Source organism: Prunus dulcis, chromosome 4, assembly GCF_902201215.1.
Source record: "Prunus dulcis chromosome 4, ALMONDv2, whole genome shotgun sequence".
In the NCBI taxonomy this organism is placed as follows: domain Eukaryota; kingdom Viridiplantae; phylum Streptophyta; class Magnoliopsida; order Rosales; family Rosaceae; genus Prunus; species Prunus dulcis.
This window is the reverse complement of record NC_047653.1, coordinates 11791817-11811377: the sequence shown is the minus strand read 5'-3', so window position 1 is coordinate 11811377 and position 19561 is coordinate 11791817. Positions and strand designations below refer to the sequence as shown.

Genomic DNA, 19561 nt, shown 5'->3' with positions numbered 1-19561 from the left:
AACAAAAAAACAAAAAAATCACCCCGGGGGTAAAATATTGAACACCTCAAAGCTGTGAACATAAGAAAACCAATAACGGCTATCAGAAGGAATTTCATAGAAATACTGAAGGATTCTCCCAGTGAGAGAAATTGTCTACAAAGTTTAATCCCATAAGAACCAAAACGTACAGCCAAAATCTGGAAAAATACGTGGGGGCAAAACTTTGTTTCACTCTATGTTTCCTCCAGTGTTAGAAATGATGTTAGGTTTAACACTATACATACAGGTCCGTTAGGCTGCACTGGTCTCTCATCTGAAATGGGGCCTCTTGGGAACATCCTTCAAGCTTACCAAAGGGCTCTGACCACTGAATTTTTCCTGCTCAAAAGAAGTTCAACATCAGATTTTAAGTGAAAATGTCTTAAAATTAGTACAGAATCCCCTAATAGAATTATGAACCTGCAATTCATCAGCAATACACTAAGATACTAAAGGGACATCATATTGTGATTATGGAACATAAATATAATTAGAGAAATCTACTGCCCAAGACATGATGCTCAATCTATATTGTAGCACATACAAAAGTCCAATGAGGTTTGTCCAACTGAAAATAAATAGTAAGGATGGTACATATAGAGAGGAGGAAACTGTGGATTCTTCCATGTTGGGAAGGAGTTGGACCTTCAAAACCTAGCTTTGGAATCTCTAAGGGTATTGGAAAGAGATTGTTTAGTATCAAGTACCCATCAGTTCTAAAACTTGTTTTGATGTTTTGCTACTTTCAAGTTGGGAAGAAAGGCGGGATAGAAATAGTTTTCTCAATCTTCTCAAAAGCTACAATATCTATCCTTCAATCCCATTAAAAGGAACTAAAATGACGGACCCCAAACACTAACTGTCTACACCACCACTTCAACCTCCACTAAATTCATCTTCTTTTGCAAACACCTAAGAGTTCTAAGCTAGACAAGGTTAGCCCTAATGAAATGTATAGTTTCAGCTGTAGAAACAACGATAAATCTCCAAAATCCCTCCACTCCGACACAACACTTAATGTCAGAAACACTGCCTCATCTGACATACCACTTAACATCTTCATTGGCCAATTAAACCTAGGACATGAAAGAATAATCTTTTTAACTCTTATTTTTAGTAGAAATTGTCTTAAGGAAAGAGAGTTTCGATGAGATATGTTTCCCTATATTAGTGCATCCTGTTAGGCTACTCATCATCTGAATTCTCTCAGCAGTTCAACACCTTTCTATATGCTACTTACTGTCAAATCAATGTTGACAAATCAATTACTTGCCATACTAGCTTATCTCCTTGGAGAGCTGAAAATCGACTTATTTTTTGAACACTGAAAGTCAAAAGAGTTGCTTTTACTCTGGCGGCTGTATGTATAGAGAAAGATGAAACTTTTTTTGCTTTTCGACAAAGGAAAAAAGATAACAAGGAACCAATTGACTATTAACTTATATGTACCTTTCTAGCCAGTCCTGTTCTGTCATTCCTTTGCAGAATGCTCTCTTTAGTCCCTTTCGGACTCCAAACCATGGTTACAGCAGCAATGTCTTTGCTATTGCCTTTCTGACTCCCAACGATCCTCCTTTTCACATTCTCTTTTCCAGAGGCAGCCAATCTGTTAGATCTACCAACTACTGCTTTCTCCTTAGATTTTACAGTAGTAGTAATTGACTTCTTTTCATGAACTCCAACTGGCTCCAAAGGTTTCCTTCTGAAAGTTTGATATTGAACCTACACAATCAGTATGATTCATGTTAATATTAATCTTCTGGTCCATCACTACATATTATGAAGCAAGATCAAAATCAGTAGGAATTACAAATAAATTGCAACTGAACCATGAGCAAATATAGGGGCCCTAAAAATGCTCTTCTGAAGCTTTTTTTTTTTGTGGGGGGGAAGGGATTGTGGTGTGGTGGGTTTGTGTGTGTGTGGGAGAGGGGAGGAGATTGGGTTTAATAAAATCACTCAGTTTAGAAAACAAGATTACCCCTTTTTTACTGCCAGTATCTAACTTGAACACCAGTACTAATAAGAAAACCTTGAACAGCAGTTAATTTCAGCAGTCAAAGTCAAAATATGAGTAACCAACAATCAATCAAGGATCACCCTTGAATAACCTTGCAGCCAAACAAAACCAAGAAAGTAGCTTTGACGAGGATATTTTGAACACCCACAACCAAATTGAGACTTGTGCTAAAACACCAAGAACAAAAAGCAACAAGATCTGATTGCAAGGGAGAATGAATTTCTTGTGAGGACCATGATTGGAAAGACAGAAAGAATAAAATCTTTTTGACAATTAGTGAAGATGTCGAAGACGATAATGCATAAACCAAGCATATGACAGTAAAAGATGACAAATGACAATGAAACCAACAAGAGAAACAATGAACCCAAAAAAAGGAAAAAGAAACCCTCTAGAGAACAAAATGAAAAGATGTGGTGAAGCCATTAAACAGATCTCTTTAAGAAGACCACATCTCAGAACCGATGCTTTGATAGCATGCTGAGAAAATAGGGAGAGAATGAGATACATTAATCTCAAACCTAGAAGAGTTCAGATAGATTGCAATCCTGGACTTAATGGGAAACTGAACAACAACCTAATCAATAAGTTTAGGAAACCAGATCACACACCTATTAACTAGATATTCTAATAGACCTAGAAGCTAAGCTACAATGTACTTCTATGTTCCAACATGTCTAGTAAGGTTATTTAGACTAGTCTCTTACACAAGTGGGAACCTATTTCAGATATCTGTACGTCATCTTTAAGCGAACCATGGCTTAGAATTTTTCAACTTAAGAAAATACGAAAATCTTCACTGTCTGTGTTTCAGATTAGCACATCTCACACCTTTGATTTTGCAGCTTCCAGGTGGACTGGCTTTGCAACATTAGGTGCCATTCTGTACTTTGTAGTCCCTCGATCAATCTTATGAGTTGTCTTGGATACTTTAGAAGATTTTATTCTGTTATTGGATGAATGAGTCATTCTTGCCACATTTCTGCTATCTGGGGTTCTTTCTTTGTACTGTATTGACGTAGATGTTGAGGTCCTGCCATCATTACAAGGATTTGAAGATGATCCCACACTAGACTTGCTGGATGAAGATTTACGGCCTCTTGATTGCCTTCTATCACCATTAATCTCCACTCTGGATGCTGGCCTTGTAACACCGCTTTTCCTCAGGCGAGCCTTTATGACTGACAATAGCCCATTTGCTTGACTTAACGCCTGATTTGATTTCTCCGTAAACTTCTGTTGTTTCTGCTGGTCACTCTCAGATGTAATGGTGCTTGTTGTACTGCTTTCATCTGCCCTGTTTGTCATAGAACTCAGAGTACATGTTGGATCCTCACAAGAAGATATTGGCTTAGAGCAATTGGTTATGGGATTTCCAAAGAAACTGCTTTTACAAACTGAACTTGATTTGGAACTCGATGTTCCTTTCAAATTTATAAAGCTTGATTTGGGTTTCATCTCATCACTGGACCCTGAATTCCCGCAGGAAGATGTCCCACTCAGAACTTTTTCTGGGTTCCGCTTATCTAATGAAAAATCCTGGTTGTCCCCTATCCATTTCTTGTTTACAAAGTCTTTGCCTCTTGACTTAGAGACAGAAGAGGGAAGTTTTGGCGAAGATGGTCCCTCTAAGTCATAGTTTAAGGCCATAATATCCTCACAGGAATTGGAAAATGCAGCCTTCAACTGGCGAGAAGAGCATTGGTGGAACCTAATAATTCATCAAATTACTATAGCTCAGCATCCGTATTCAAAGACATGAATTCCAAAGCCAAAATAGAGAAGACCACATAATCAAAGGGGCAAAGGATACTTACAGGTGGCTTCTGTAAAACCACTCATCATCACTGCAATATATTCAAAAAGAAGAATTAAAATTGGCATGGCATACATAACTTATAAATTATAAGATCCTGGAAACCATTTCTTTCGTTAAAAAAGAAAAAAAATGTGTGGCTGAGTATACTAGAGCCTACATATGTTGGTTGTTTGAGTTGGATTCTAATGTAAGATCCACCCACATAGGAGCTTCAATTTCTTCCTGTATCAATCAGAAAAAAGAAGTAAATATCAAGTAAACTCGAGGCCCAGAAAAATTGCAAGAAATTGAAGAGATTGCAAGTTAATCTTGATTCTTGACATAATAATGGGCTTTATAAAGATTTAAAACGCTAAATCCTTTTCTATTCCCACATTTGTACACACAGAACCAGAACGAAATCAACTCCGAATTGATAGCCGAGCATAGATACAGAAAGAAAACTATGAATAGCTAAATCAAAGCAAGCATAATCAGAAGATGCACCTTCAGAGTTGATAAGATAAGTTACTAGCAAAATGCAGAATAAGAAATAGATATAGAAGGGTAAACATGAACACTAATAAAGAATGCAACATCTAATATGAAAACTTGGAAATAAATAAGTAAATACTAAAGCCCAAAAAAATCCAAAAATCCAAAATCCCAGAAAATGAAAACAATGGTAAACTCAAATGAACCCAGACATGACACTAAAGATCCCATATTCATATTAAGAGGACCAACATTTCAAACAAACCAGATTATTAAATTCAATAAATCCAAGATCATTTGGGAAGAAAAATTAAAAAAGGACAAATAAAACCTAAGCTTACAAACACAAGAACCCAAATTCCTAAACGAGAAAAACGTTTAATACCGACAGAGAGGAAGAGAACAAGTTCAAGAAAGATGAAATCTTTACCAGAAAAGCCCAGTGATCATTGCTTTTCTTCAAAACCATATTCTTTGTCATCTTCAACCTCCTTGTGTCACGCTAAGAAAGCTCCAAATGGCTCAGACGAATGGGCTTCTATCATCAATCCTCCATCTTCTATTTGGCTATTTGGGAACTGTAGGACGTTTCAGCTTTCACGGCTGCGAACCCAACGACGTCGTTTCTGGATGGACGGCTGAGATTAATCAACAGAGCCCGCGATGGGAAATGTTATGCGTTGTTCTGAATGGAGATGGCGAGCTCAATCCTTTTGACCGTTGGCGTGATTCAAATTTGATCCAGAAAAAAAAAAAAAAAAAAATCATTTTCTTGTTATTACCGAATGGTCATATTTGTCTCTGAAAGGCAAGTCTCAAAATCACACGTTTGTTTGTTAGAGAGTTGGGATGGAAAATTAAGAAAAACTATTGGGCCTTTCTCATACAAGACAAAGCGCAATGATAGGCCGAATTGATGTCCACTTCTAATTATCATATTATTTGATTTGATGTCATTTTTAAAAAAAAAATTGCTTATGCTGTGTTTTAAAAATAATAAGCTGTAAAGTAAAGCACTTTCATATTTGATAAATAATATTTTTAAAGTGCTCTTAGTATAAAAAGTAGTGTCAAAATTGTTTGGTAAATTTTAATATAAAACTGTTGCAAATGTGAATAATGACTAAAATAAACATGATATTGAAAGTGTTATGCGCTAATCATGTGATGGTAATGGTGGTGATAGTGAAAGAGATAGAGGTGAAAGTGATGGTGAAAGAGGTGGTGGTAGAGGTGTTTTGTAGAAAGTGGTCTCAATATTGCCACCGAAACAAAACTTTTTACCTACCAAAGGTTCGGAACAATAAGTAATGCATTTTGTGGGATTTTTTATGTGCGTGTGCTTTGTTTGGAGGACCGGCTTGCTATTACTATTCCAATTAAATTGGACTAGTCTCTCGGCTGCTGTGTGGTGTACTAATAAGGATTGTGAACTAGAGTAGTCTAATGTAGGGGTGGGCATGAGGATCAAAAAATAGGAACGCCAAATCGGATCGGATGAAAAAAAATCGATTGACTAAAAAAGTCAACAGATCATCACTGAACCAGTTAATTCTAATGCTACATTTTTAATCTCATAACTAATATTTCTCTAAGCCCAACTTCAAAACATCTCACTTTTTTAGGCCCAATATCTTTCTTTGTATGAAATTAGATCATTTATTAATTTTCAAGTCCAAAAAATTAAATTTTAGTTTGAATTTGTATTAAAAAAAGTTTCAAAAAAAAAATTTCCGGTCCAAAATTGAGTCAAACTGGACTGCTGGTTTAAAAAAAAAAAAATTAACTAAATCAAACAGATTAAATAGTATCAATTTCAGTTCCAGTTTGAGGGGAAAATCAGACCGAACCGGACTGCGCCCATCCCTAGTATAATGTAATAAGGCTCAGTTGTCTCTAAACTGAAGTTTTTTAAAATTCGTTTTAATAAATAGTATAGCCGCGCAGATATACTCTTTAAATATAATATAATTAATTAGTATAGCCGCACGGTTATACTTCAGTTATTTTCTAAATTTTTCTAATAAATAGTATAGTGGCGCAGCTATACTGGGTTATTTTTTTTAAAAAATTTCCTTGAATTTCATTTATCGATAAGAGTAGTTTAGAAAATACATGTTTTTTTAAAAGCAAACGTATAATACATGTACGTAGGTAGGTTTCATGTCTAATGCACGTGTTTTTTTAATACATAATTTTAAATTTCAAAACAAAGATTTATGGGTATAGTAGTAAGAGAGAATGTAGTATTCTTCATGTAAAGTGTTGTTTGAAAACTGAAGCATAAGCAAAAGCATGCCATGTCCTAAATCCTATGTGCGGTATCAAATACAAAATACTTCTCTACATGTCTTTAACATATGAATGCATCCTTCTACGTATAAAATATCACTATAATTAAATAGTATAGCCGTGTGGCTATACGGAAGTTTTTTTAATTTGTTTCTCTCAAATTGATTTACTATGAAATTTCTCTCAAATATTTGCTTTGGAGATGTTGAAACTAGCAATATCTGTAAAGTATAAACTAATACAACTAGAAGGGTGCTGCTCTTTTAATTTTTTTTTTCAATAAATGGTATAGCTGTGTGGCTATACTCCTTCCAAATATAATATACTTCAAGCGTAGAGCTGCGTGGCTATACTGTTTCTGGACACGTGGCCCCGATTCCCTAGGCGGGGACACTTTTTTATTATTATTATATATATAATATAGCTGCGCGGCTTTACTGGGGTCTTTTTTTTATTTTTTTTATAAATAGTATAGCCGGACGGCTATACGCCTTTTAAATATAATATACTTAACGAGTATAGGCAGTCGGCTATACGATTTTAAAAAAAAATTAAAAAAACCAAGTATAGCCGTGGGGCTATACTATTTAAAAAACCAAAAAAAAAAAAAAAAAAAAAACTCCTAGCGTGTCAAAATAAGTATAGCGCGGCTATACGCTTTAAATACCTTAGATTTAAATGATATAGCCAACCGGATATACTATTTAATATTTTTTTTTTTTTAAAAAAAGGACCCTCCTAGTTGCATTAGCTTATACTTTATAGATACTAGTCTCTCCGCACACGCTTTTACGCATGCGGGAGGTTTTTTTAAAAAAAAATTTAAAATTTATTTTAGAATTAAAAAAGATAATGGTTAGTTGTGTTCCATAAAAATAGGATTCATTATCTTATTTTTCTTTTAATTTTAATTTTTTTAATATGAAAAAGTGTGAATTTACCATATTATCCTCATTTATTTAATATTTTCAATTCTTAATGTTTGCATTAACCAAGGGCATTTTCGGGTATTTTGAATGTTTTATCATTTTCTGCCTTTTGCTTTATATATATAGATTAATTTGCTAGTTATATATATATATATATATATATATAAAGAGTATAGCTGCTTGGCTATACTATTTTTTTTAAAAAAAATTTAGAAAAAATATAGTCTTACTCGAACCAGTCTTATTCAATACTTAAATTTGGTCAAACATTGTTTAAGCCGATCCACCAAAACGATGCTTTTTATGTTTGTATATACATAGAACTTCAACTGAGTGATCTTTCAAATAAACTTACCTTAAGATAGACATAAAAAAAAAAAAAAAAAAAAAAAGAGAAATAAAGTCAATACACTAAGATTAGTACAAGTAAATATTCATACAAAATCTATAGTAGCAAACAAGATTTTTGAACCAGGATCTAAAGTCCCAAAATTAGTTTTACTGATAGTATCAATAGCTATTCGAGCATCGTTCATTTCAGCACAAAAAGAACTGTCTTTTGAAACTAATTGTACAGAACTTGCTCCTTATTTTACTACAAGATCTATGGAGACATTACCTCCCTACAACATCACTAAAAAGTGTCTCCTCAAACTTCCCGTCCTTGTCCTTGAATTTGTTGAACATGTCTGCTAGCCACATCAGTGTGTTATTGGTCGGAGATAGCAAAACAGTACTATCCCTGTTATAAGTAAGTTTTTTTTGCTTCAAACGATAAGATTTTGGGTAGTTGGGTCGATTTGGGTGGTGTGAGGGCTGGTTGGAAGTAATTATTTAAATAAAGAAAAGGATGGGAATTAATTCTTAAAAGAAATAAAAACAAAGTGGAATTCAATATTGTCATATACAAAGGTACAAAAGCAGTCTGTCACAAAACTTTCGGACAATGTTAAAAAAGTCCTCAAAATGGAGCTCTACCCCAAGCCCGGTACTCACTTTTTAAGAAATAGGTGATAATGGCAAGATCAACCTTTGAAAGCAAAAGGTTTTTTTTTTATTTAATTTTATTAATTTTATTATATATATATATATAAAAAAACCTAGTAAAGCTACTACAACAATCAGAAATAATGGCCTTTTTTTGTTCTTTGACTTTTTTCCTTTCATTTCATGTACGACCTTTTCTCTTTTTAAAGAAAATATTTTATTTATAAATGTAGTTATATATAATCTCCAAGATTTTTTTAGTTAAAAAGAGAATAGATTCTCCGTTTTTATACCCCATACCCTACCTTTTTTATTTTTACACCAAGAAATGAAGTGGGGTGATCCAGATTTGTCGCGGTTGTACAAGAATTTCAATATTTGAATTGAGGGTGTAAGACTTATCTGGTTTTATCAATTTTTAGAGTTTTTTTTTTTTTTTTCAATAAATCATGAATTTGTCTAGACAAAAGATATCATCGAAAACTCAAGGTATTTTGTCCCCGTAAACTCAAGGTATTTTGTATGCCTTTGAGCATGTTTTATACTGTTAAATATTTGGAGTTACATATATGATGGAGGTTATATTTAGAAGCATACCTTGAGTTTTATATAATAGAATAGCAACGGCATTGAGACTACAGTTAATTTATCAGATTTCAAAAAGTTATCAGATTTTCTAATTAGACCACCATGTACCCGTTTATTTATGGTGATTACCCAGAGTCGGACCGATATCTACGGACATCCAGTCTGATTTCAGTTACGTCAGTGCACTTGACTTTGCCTCACGAGTCACGGGGACGCTCGGACCGTGAGTGCCAGGATTTGCGGCTCGGCAGACTTGGTGTCCCGAGACCTGCTAGGATTGCGGCTCGGCTGACTCTGTGTCCCCGAGACCTGCCAGGATTGCGGATCAGGCTGACTACGGTCCCCTGCATCCTGCCAGAGCGACTCAAGCTGACTTGGTGTCATCGAGGAATCTGCCGGCAGATCAGGCTGATCATAGTCCCCTGATTTCGCCAGTTTGTGGCTCGGGTAGACTGCGTGGCGCCCGAGACCTGCCAGGGGAATTGACGGATATAACAGGGGTACAAATAGGTGGTATTTTCAAAGGATTTTAAGCTCTTTTATTCAGTTATGGTTTTCAGCTATTTCAAACCAGTTTATGTGATATTTACGCATTTTATATCTTTATATAATTGTTCAGTTTTACGAAGCTATATGCGTACGATTATATATATATATATTCGGATGAATACCTGATATTAAACACAGGTGCACTTTAGCCTTACTTATCAAGTTATTTTTACTATGGGGGTTATTATGATTTTAAAATGTTTTCAAAAATCTTATGTTTGGTCCACTCACATTTTCAACCTGTTTTTCGCCCCCAGGCCATAGAAGTACGCGGGATCCACCACCGGGCCATTCATAGCTTCCGCGCCGTCAAGCAAGGTAGAGTTTAGTAGAGAATCCTTGAAACCTTGAAAACTTTAGAATATGCTCTGATATCTAGTATTAGTGGAAAAACGAAGTTGAGATCTGTTACTTGAGACATTCTGGCTGTTGGGTTGGATTTATTGATTGTTTAACAGGTGGAAAATTTTGGGATTGGTCAAAATACAAGGGAGACTCTGCCGAAATTTCGGCAGAAGTCGAGGAGAAATTTGAAAAGAATTTGAGATAAGAAGGGTACGAAGGTCATTTGTGCCCGACATCAGTCAGGTGTCGGACACGCACAGGACTTGGCCCGAATTCCAAAGTGAAAATTGGGTCGGGTCCTGTCACCAAATCTTAGACATAGTCTTATAAAGAAATCCTATACCATTTAAAAACTATAAACACACCAAAAAAAAAAAAAAACCCAAAAATTGATAGCTGTAAATTTTATAATTTAATAGCTATTTTTTAGTTTATTTGTGTGTGTAAAATACCTATATTGCCCTTGTGCTATGGATTTAAGAGAGAAAAATCAAATCTGCACCAAATCTCCCAAAAAAACCAAATCTGCCAAAAAATCAAATATGCCAAAAGACCAAATCTGATTTATTTTCTCCTTTCTCGTTGGTGTTTTCTCGATGTTGGAGCAAGAGTAGCTTCCATTGAAGCTCAATCTCAGGTTCAACTATATTCTTCATCCTCATCTTCGAGCCCTACTCCTCTTTCAACAGGTCGTTGTCGTTATCATCGTCCTCTTTATTGTCGTCGTCGTTGTTTGGTTTGGACTAGAGATTTTTGATCTTTTGCTTCAATTATGTGTTTCTCTTCAGATTTTAGTTGATTTTTTGAAATGTATTTTGAGCTTTGATGATTGATTTATCCTCTGTTACTACGTCAGTTATGGATCTCATTTTTGTTTAACTATGTACTTCTATGACAGAGTATTAACAATGTACTTTTACGACATGATAGTATTAACAATTTGGGCTCGGCTTGTTTTGAGTTGGTTTGGTTTGTTCTTTCGTCTTTGCTTTGGTGGACATGTATTAGAAATAGCAACAAGACAAGCATTAATCAACATCGTACACTAGCTGTGTTATTACTTTAGACTGGAACATTGCAAGGGTAGATATGCATTAGAAATAAGATGTCATAGAAAATTAGCAATGTTATTACCCTAGACTGGAACATTACACGGGGTAGACATGCATTAGAAATAGGATGTCATATGAAACTAGCAGTGTTATTACCATAGACTAGAATATTACAACCATTAATCAACATGACAGTAAACTAGCAGTGTTATTACCTTAGACTGGAACATTATAGCCATTAATCAACATGACAGTAAATTAGCAATGTTATTACCTAAGACTGGAACATTACAAAATAGCAGTGTTATTACCCTATACTGGAACATTATATGGGTAGACATGCATTAGAAATAGGATATCATAGGAAACTAGCAGTGTTATTACCTTAAACTAGAACATTACAGGGGTAAACATGAACTAGAAATAGGATATCATAGGAAACTAGTAGTGTTATGACCCTAGAATGAAAGTGTTATTACCCTAGACTGGAACATTACATGGTAGACATGCATGAGAAATAAGATGTTATAGGAAACTAGCAGTGTTATTATCTAGACTGGAACATTACAGCCATTAATCAACATGACAGTAAACCACAGTGTTATTACCCTAGACTGAAACATCACAACCATTAATCAACTTGACAATAAAGGTATGAAACATTACAGTCATTAATCAACATGACACGTTAATGAAACTATGGTTTTCAAGACATTTTGTTTGTAATGAATTGTTTGGGTTTTTATTTTATTTTAATAATTTTATTTTATAAAATTAGGTTGGGCTTGTTCTGGGTGCTATTTAAGTTTTTTGTGTTAGGCTTCTTTTAAGTTGATCAATGGCAGTCACGTAATTTATAGGAACTTCAACACCAATTTGTTATGTAATAAATGAGTTTTGGGTGTGTTTCTAAAATGCATTCCATGTGGGTTTTTTATTTTTATTTTTATAATTTCAGCCTCTATTTTGGGTATATTAGTGAAGCTCCCTATTAAATTAGTGGTTAAATGTGTTACATCCCGGATCGGCTCGCTGTAGCACGATATTGTCCGCTTTGGGGCCCCTGCCCTCACGATTTTGTTTTTGGGAACTCACGAGCAACTTCCTAGTGGGTCACCCATCTTGGGATTGCTCTAGCTCAAACTCACTTAACTTTGTAGTTCCCATGACTCCGAAGCCATTGAGCTCTCAAAAGACCTCGTGCTAGAAGGAGGTGAGCATGTACATATAAGGCACATCACCCCCCTCTCCGTTGGTTGATGTGGGATGTTACAAAATGATTTAGAATTCTAGTGATTTTTTGCACGCATGATCTTTGAGGCCCTTATGACCTCTCTTATGTACTTATTATGCTGGGTTTTTATCACAAAACATCCATGAGATTCACGAACTATCTTTCATCCTGGAGGTTTTTTTCTATCAAGAATAGTTCAAGTTGGTCCATGTTGTTCGATTCCGTTAAAAAGCCTATTAAATTGTTGACGTGGCACAGAACCAACTCTCCCTATAACCCCCTCCCGCAGCACCCAACTGCCCAACCCCTCACCTCTCTCCCATGTATTATGCTATATACATGTGCCATATTTTACTAAGCAAAGGAATAATTGTGTTCAGTAATATTTATTTCTATGTCGTTTTGTCAATGGTGAAGCTTGATGGTTAGATAGAGCCTATGAGTCTATGACCACGAAAGAGAAAATGGGTATTTCTACCGTACCTTCATAAGTTGTATAGGTATGGAACGTGAGTCAATTGGTAAACTCATGCAAGAGATACGTGATCAAGTTTATTCTCAAAGAGAAGATTTGCAGTGGATCCAGGCCCATGTAAAGAACTGTGTATCAACTAAGTTATTTACCTCTTGATAATATAAATACAACCAGATTCTCACTCTACTAACTAATTTGTAACTGCCATTGGATTGGACTATGATGTAAAATTGGATTGAATTGGCTTACAATGGAACTTCCCCTACAAGTCCCTGCAAATGCAATTGGATTGTATATGCTAAAAAGTTAAACAAATTTTATTTCATTCATAGCATCAAGAACAAACAGAAACACCAAACTAATTAATTCAAATAATGGTTCCAAATTCCAATCATGGAAGACTGGCTCCTTATTTTACTACAGAACTTGGGTAAGGGATATTCTGATTCTACTATGATATTTCTAGACACTGATTTGGGCATCTGTGTTTTCTCTTGCAGGTACTCCCTTCTCTCTCATTTGTGGCAAGCGAAGTATGGTGATCGGCTTCTGAACAAGGACATAAGATTACTTGTTGGAGGACCAGAAATTTTATGCTCCAACAAAGGACAAGTTCAAATTCTAGGCCTATAGGGGCACAGGTTCTACAAACAGAGAAACTACAGAATCCTTGAGAAAAATTCCAGCATGAGTAAAGCCATCACCATGCTTGTATAAAACTTCAACCACACGTGCAAGATTCAAAATTCGCAGTAAGAGGGGCACGGGGATGGTGGTGTTCTGGATGCTCGTTTCGTTTATGTCCTTCCATGCATTATTCACTTGCTTGCTTAGTTCGATATTTGCTTCTTCTTCTGTGGCACCATATTCTTTCATGTAGCATTCCACAGCTGAGGCAACATGTCCTCTCTTTTGCTCAAACTGCATGAATATACACATGAAGGTTAAGGCTTGAAAGGGGTAAGTTATGGGGGACAATTCAAATAATTAAGAAACGAAAAAAACAAAGTGACTACATTAGAATTTTTTAAAAATGTAATCTTATCTTATTTTAATTAGTACTTTTGACATATAAAAGTACCTGGTGAGTCTTGATGTCATCCATGAGTCTACCAATTAATGATGCAGCCTTTACCATCTTATTAGGGTCGTTGAACACCCAATCCATGGAGTCTTTGGTAGCAATATCTCCCATTCCAACAAAGGATGTGGTTGCCATCATGAAGTAGGATGTATCAAGCGCTGCCGACATGTATTCATCCATTGTTGGTGTGTATTTCTGATGGAACCATTTGGCTTCTCGGAGGTAAGCTCTAACTTGGACTTTCATCTGAAAGACCAAACCATGTAATTAATCTGTAATCTCTCTATAATTTCATCATACACAAAAAAACGTGGGGAAAAAAACATTTTGTCACTGAGTTTTACACACAAATTCAATTTCATCATTGGGAAAAAAAAAAAAAAATTAAGCCTAGTGACCAAATTCATGCAAAACCAGTAATAAAAAAAAAAAAAATTTATATATAATCTATTTATAAAAAGAGAAAGACAGAGAATGATAAAATATTCAAAATACCAAAAAATGTCCTTAGTTAAAAAAAAAAATGTATTAAGAAATGAACATATTTATTACATTTAGATTGACTTACTAATATTTAAAAATAAAAATTTTATATTTATTATAAAAATTTTTAAAAAAAAACTCTAATTTATAATGGCATAATATTATAGGCATGAAAATATTAATTCATGAGGCTTACTGCTTCTCTTGCGTAGTGGATGCTATATAAGTTTCCCTCATTTGCAAGAATTTCTTCAATTTCAACGTAAACATCCAATAGTGCCTGATAGCAAACTTTCATGTATTCTGGCAGATGATCCATAGCAGATATGTCCCACCTTATCACATAAATATAAGATGATATAAGACTATGCATGTCTTGTTACGGCTTATTCAGATATACTATGAGGAGCTGTTAGAGCATTAACAATGGGAGGGTGTATAAGGAGGTGTAAGTTAAATATACACCTCTTGTCACCGGAATCATCTTCAATGGGAAGATGTAAAGGGGTGTAAATATACATCACCGCCGTGGAGATGTAAAATAAAATGCACATTTGCATCTATTTTTACATCTTTTGCAGGCGGGACCCACCTGAGAAAAGAGAGGAAAAATTATACATCTTAGATTTACATTGTCCCCCCCCCCCCCCAACCAAACAACTGTGGATGCTCTTATAGAAACTCCAAAAAAGTTTTTTCATAATTGTTTTGGATGAGTGCACGACGACTTTTGGAGTGTCATATGTAAAATTTCATCAATCGCTGAGGTTTTTTTTCAAAATACTAATACTAACAAAATAAGGACTACTATTTTGAACCTTTCAACAGCTTCAGTAAAGAGCTGTAATTCCTCATGTGTGCCATACACATCATAGATGTCATCAATGATGACTACCAAAGCAGTAACTTTGCATAGTGTTCTCCTAGCGAAGTAATATTGGGGCTCAAAGTGTACTCCCGAAGCCCAAAAGTAGCTCTCAACTACTCTGTCTCTTGCAAAAGGTAGCTTGTTTACAAAGTCTAAGTCCTTCCACCACCTGCATGAATTAATTACATTATGCTAATGTAAATAGGAGATTAAAACTGATTGACAATATATGATACATTAACCTTGAAATTTCACTTAGTTCTCTTTGATGAACTTGTTGCAGTAGATTGAAATCCAGCTTTGCAAAATTCAGGAGAGTCTCGTTCTGTGAATCGCGTTCCTGATAGAGAGACAGGTAATGCCTTGTTTCTAGCCTTGGCAAGCCCTTCCAGAATGGCTGGTACAGGGCATGAGTGACTTGTTTCGAAAGTACGGGGCTTAAATGGTGCGTTGCAGATTCAAGATGAGTGGTGGTGAAGGTTAAGGCCTCATCAAGTATATCCTCTCCGTGGATCCTAAGATGTGTGGCTTCGTACAAGCTTAAAAGTCCTACTACATCATTCACCAGAGATTCCTTAAATTTCCCATCACTGTCCTTGAAATTATTGAATATATCTGCATGATGAGGCATTTTTAAAACAAACCATGATCAGGGGAAGAAAATTATCCATAATTATAAAACAAACCATGAGGGCTACGTACCGCATGAAATATTATAACCTTGTTGTCTGAGTAATCGAAATCGGAGCGCTGCAGTGTAAAGCTCATTATCAGTTTCTTGGTCCCCAGACTCAGTATTGCAATGGGAGCTGGTGTGAATTTGCTGCAGAAGTTCCTCAATCTCATTTTCAAAATGGTGAGAGACACCTAAGCGCTGGATGTCATGAATCAAGTCCAATTTTTGTGAAGGCTTTTTAACTGGAGCCATTATGATCATCTTCACTTTTTCCTTCAGTTCTTGGGCACGTTGCTTAGCTTTGATGTTTGTTTCCTACAAAAACAGATTGAAAGGCCATTAAAAAGATAGGAACTTCAGCATGCAAATTTAAACCATGAATCTCTAGTAATGAAAATATATATATATATATATATATATATATATACATATTCAAAATAATTGTTGCAGATACGAAGTATATATAGTATTAGCCTACCACAGAAGCATATGACAGAAAATGATAGCCCCACATGCTCGGAGAAAAATTAGCACAACGTCGATTAACATCATCAGGAGTGGCCTTAGGGGTTTGAGGTTGATCCGATGCAAGTGAAACTTGAACAGACATTGTATTGCTAGCTTAGAATCTGGAAGAGATCGGAGGTAGAGAATAATAATCTTAATTGCTCAAGGATTGGTGTGAGTTGAAGAGCTATGGTTCTTACCTATTTATAGTGAAAGCGTCTGTCTTTGTCTCTCCCTCACCCTCTCTAACCTAGCTATATAACTATAGATGGGCACAGCTGGAAGATATCCAACATGTGTTAAACATGAATCCCAACAGAAATTAAACGATCTCTCTGGAAGTGTTGGGATTTTGAATTTCTTTCACAATTAATTTTAATCCTTTGTTCATATTTTCTTATTGGGTTTGTTTGAATATAGTACATATTACAACAAATTTTATCCTGAAAGCACATGAGAACATTGATAAGACGTTGAAGGCTGTGGAGGCTGTGTTGAGATTTTTTTTCCCTAAGTTCTTACAAGTCATTTTATAAAGAGGTAAATTTGTTTTTAAAATTTTGAAGATAAAGTGTGTGGGAAATAAGAAAGGTGGGTGGAAATAGTAACACTCTTAAACTAACGTACTCATCAATTTTTTGCAAAATAACCACAATATGAAGGAAAGGTGCCATATTTGATTGGAGGATATGTCTTAGGTTCAACTCATATACGAACGTCGAGACGGTGTATATAATCGGTCTACTACTACCAATATTATTGATATTGTCCCCAACTCAACCACATATAATCTATCAGACCAATTAAGTCGGCACCCTTTGATACCAAATTATTTGAGAATTTATGCATGTATATATTAATCTCCATAAAGAGGGATTTACAAAGGGATTTGGATCCTTAATTTGCTGCGATTTTCTTTGCTAGAATCCCCTTGACCTTTTTTTAATATAAACTTTACGGCTTCATTCCGTCAAAATTGCCATTAAATAAACATAAATGATCTTTTTTCTCTTTTTTGTTGAAAACCTATAAACTTATTTGAAATTGAGCTGGGAGAAAGATAGGAGAGAAGCGAAAGATAGCTGGGAGAAAGATAGGAGAGAAGAGAAAAGGCTTTTAGATCTTTTTCTTTTTCTTTTTTTCTAACAAGGGAACTAGCCGTAATTTTAATTTGGCAACATAAACGCGGTTCTCTCACTATCCGAACTTACCACCGTCTCTCCTCTCTCTTCCAATCTCCCAATCTGCGATCCTCATACCCACCGATCCCTTTTAAAACCCACAAAATTCTTTCTCCTCTCACAGCAAAGTAAGTAAATAAGCAAAAGACTCTAGCTATATAGCTTCTCCGGTATTGCAGGCTGTTGCTGTGGTAGGCCAAAATCCAAATCCACAAAAACTAAAAACTATAGTGGTTTTTTACTGAAATAATATTATCCAACGTTAACTGAGAATTAACCCATCAATAATTCGATCGATATTTTGTAAACATGCTGTCATGACACGCCTTTGCCTCCCACGCTGAAAACATGCATGAAAAGGATATTAAAAGGGGCGGCCTTAACATGGCGCAAGTGGCAGCACTGCACTCCATTTTTAGTATTTTTTTTCTTCTTTTAATTGAGAAAAAAAGTAAGTTTTTTTTTCTTCCCTTTAATGCTGAAAATGGAGTGTAAGTTAGAAAATTAAGTATAAAGAAAAAGAAATAATATAAAAGTGAAGTAAAAAGGAAATTAATGTAGAATAATGGTAGAATAAGAAAGAGAATGAACAAAATTGATTAAAAAGTATTTAAAAGCAAAAGGGACTGTAAGTAGAGAAAAGAGGAGTGGGGAAATCAGCTCCCAAAATAAAAGGGAAAGATACAACAAAACTAACAATAGTATATATATCACATCCTTCTTTCTAACAGTATACTTTTCCTAAAAAAAGTACTTTCTTCCACTCAAAACAAAACCAAAACAAAAATTCATGTCGCCTTCTTTCTCTTAAACTCTAATTTTCTTACCAAACATTTATGATTGATTTGAAAAGAGTTTAATTACCATGCATGCACCTGTGGTTTTCATAGGGTGAAATTTTCATATACTCAATCCTCGTTTATCATATTCCCGTTACTTTAAGTAAGAGGAAAGAGAGTACTTTTGTCCACTACCTTAAATCATGTTGTAGCATTATCATTCTATTAATAATAATGCTAGGGACAGCAGCGGATTATAGCTGTTCAGGATTAGTGACTAATTCTGTACATTTAGTTAGCTACATTCCAGCTTAGTTAGTCACACAGTCTTTGTATTAACATGGGTATAAATACCAGAATACTTCATTTTGTAACCACTGGTTCATTCTAATACAAAGAGACGATTTTTCTCATCAGGGGTATTAGAGTACTACAAGAAAAATGCCCATTTACGAGGGTTGACGTGGCCTGAGTTTGGTAATGAGCCGAGAAACTTGAGATTGGCTCTTTCATCTGATGGATTCAATCCCCACAGTTCTCTAAGTAGCAAATATAGTTGTTGGCCGGTTATCTTAGTTACATATAATCTCCCTTCATGGCTGTGCATGAAACGAAAGTTCATGATGTTAACCTTATTGATTTCCGGTCCTAAACAACCCGGAAATGATATAGACGCCTACTTGGAGCCTTTGATTGATGATTTAAAATCTTTGTGGGTTGGGATTAGAGGAGTGTATGATGCACATAATGGAGAATACTTTACACTCAGAGCTGCATTAATGTGGACAATTAATGATTTCCCCGCCTATGGAAACTTATCTGGTTGTGTTGTTAAAGGATATAAAGCTTGTCCAATATGCGGCGATGATACACCTAGTCACAGGTTGAAAAATGGCCACAAAATTTGTTACATTGGGCATAGAAAATGGTTACCAATCAATCATCCATATAGGAGGCAACGTGCAGCTTTTAATGGGAAACCTGAATATGGCATACCTCCCGAGCCATTAACCGGAGAAGAAGTGCTGCATATGGTTGAAAATGGTGACAGAGTTTGTTGGAAGAAGAAATCAATATTCTTTGATCTCGAGTATTGGAAATACCTTCCCGTGAGGCATGCCCTAGATGTTATGCACATTGAGAAGAATGTTTGCGATAGTATCATTGGTACATTGCTGGAGATCCCTGGAAAAAATAA

The 19561-nt window shown here is 35.3% G+C and overlaps 2 protein-coding genes across 2 annotated transcripts; both read right to left on the bottom strand.

The window, feature by feature from the left end:
* Positions 1 to 61: 61 nt before the first annotated feature.
* Positions 62 to 5063, bottom strand: LOC117623995 (probable myosin light chain kinase DDB_G0279831). Its single transcript, XM_034355089.1, has 6 exons — positions 4765 to 5063; positions 4018 to 4082; positions 3859 to 3888; positions 2873 to 3752; positions 1471 to 1743; positions 62 to 360 (listed from the first exon to the last, which is right to left on the bottom strand). Exons 1-6 carry the CDS (start codon positions 4813 to 4815, stop codon positions 292 to 294), a joined length of 1368 nt encoding a protein of 455 aa, XP_034210980.1. The 5' UTR covers positions 4816 to 5063; the 3' UTR covers positions 62 to 291.
* An 8219-nt stretch (positions 5064 to 13282) lies between these two features.
* LOC117625886 ((-)-germacrene D synthase-like) lies at positions 13283 to 16506 on the bottom strand. The gene is made up of 7 exons (XM_034357476.1): positions 16375 to 16506; positions 15923 to 16211; positions 15463 to 15835; positions 15171 to 15389; positions 14549 to 14687; positions 13867 to 14115; positions 13283 to 13706 (listed from the first exon to the last, which is right to left on the bottom strand). The coding sequence occupies exons 1-7, from the start codon at positions 16504 to 16506 to the stop codon at positions 13413 to 13415; spliced, it is 1695 nt and encodes a 564-aa protein (XP_034213367.1). The 3' UTR covers positions 13283 to 13412.
* Between the last annotated feature and the right edge of the window lie 3055 nt (positions 16507 to 19561).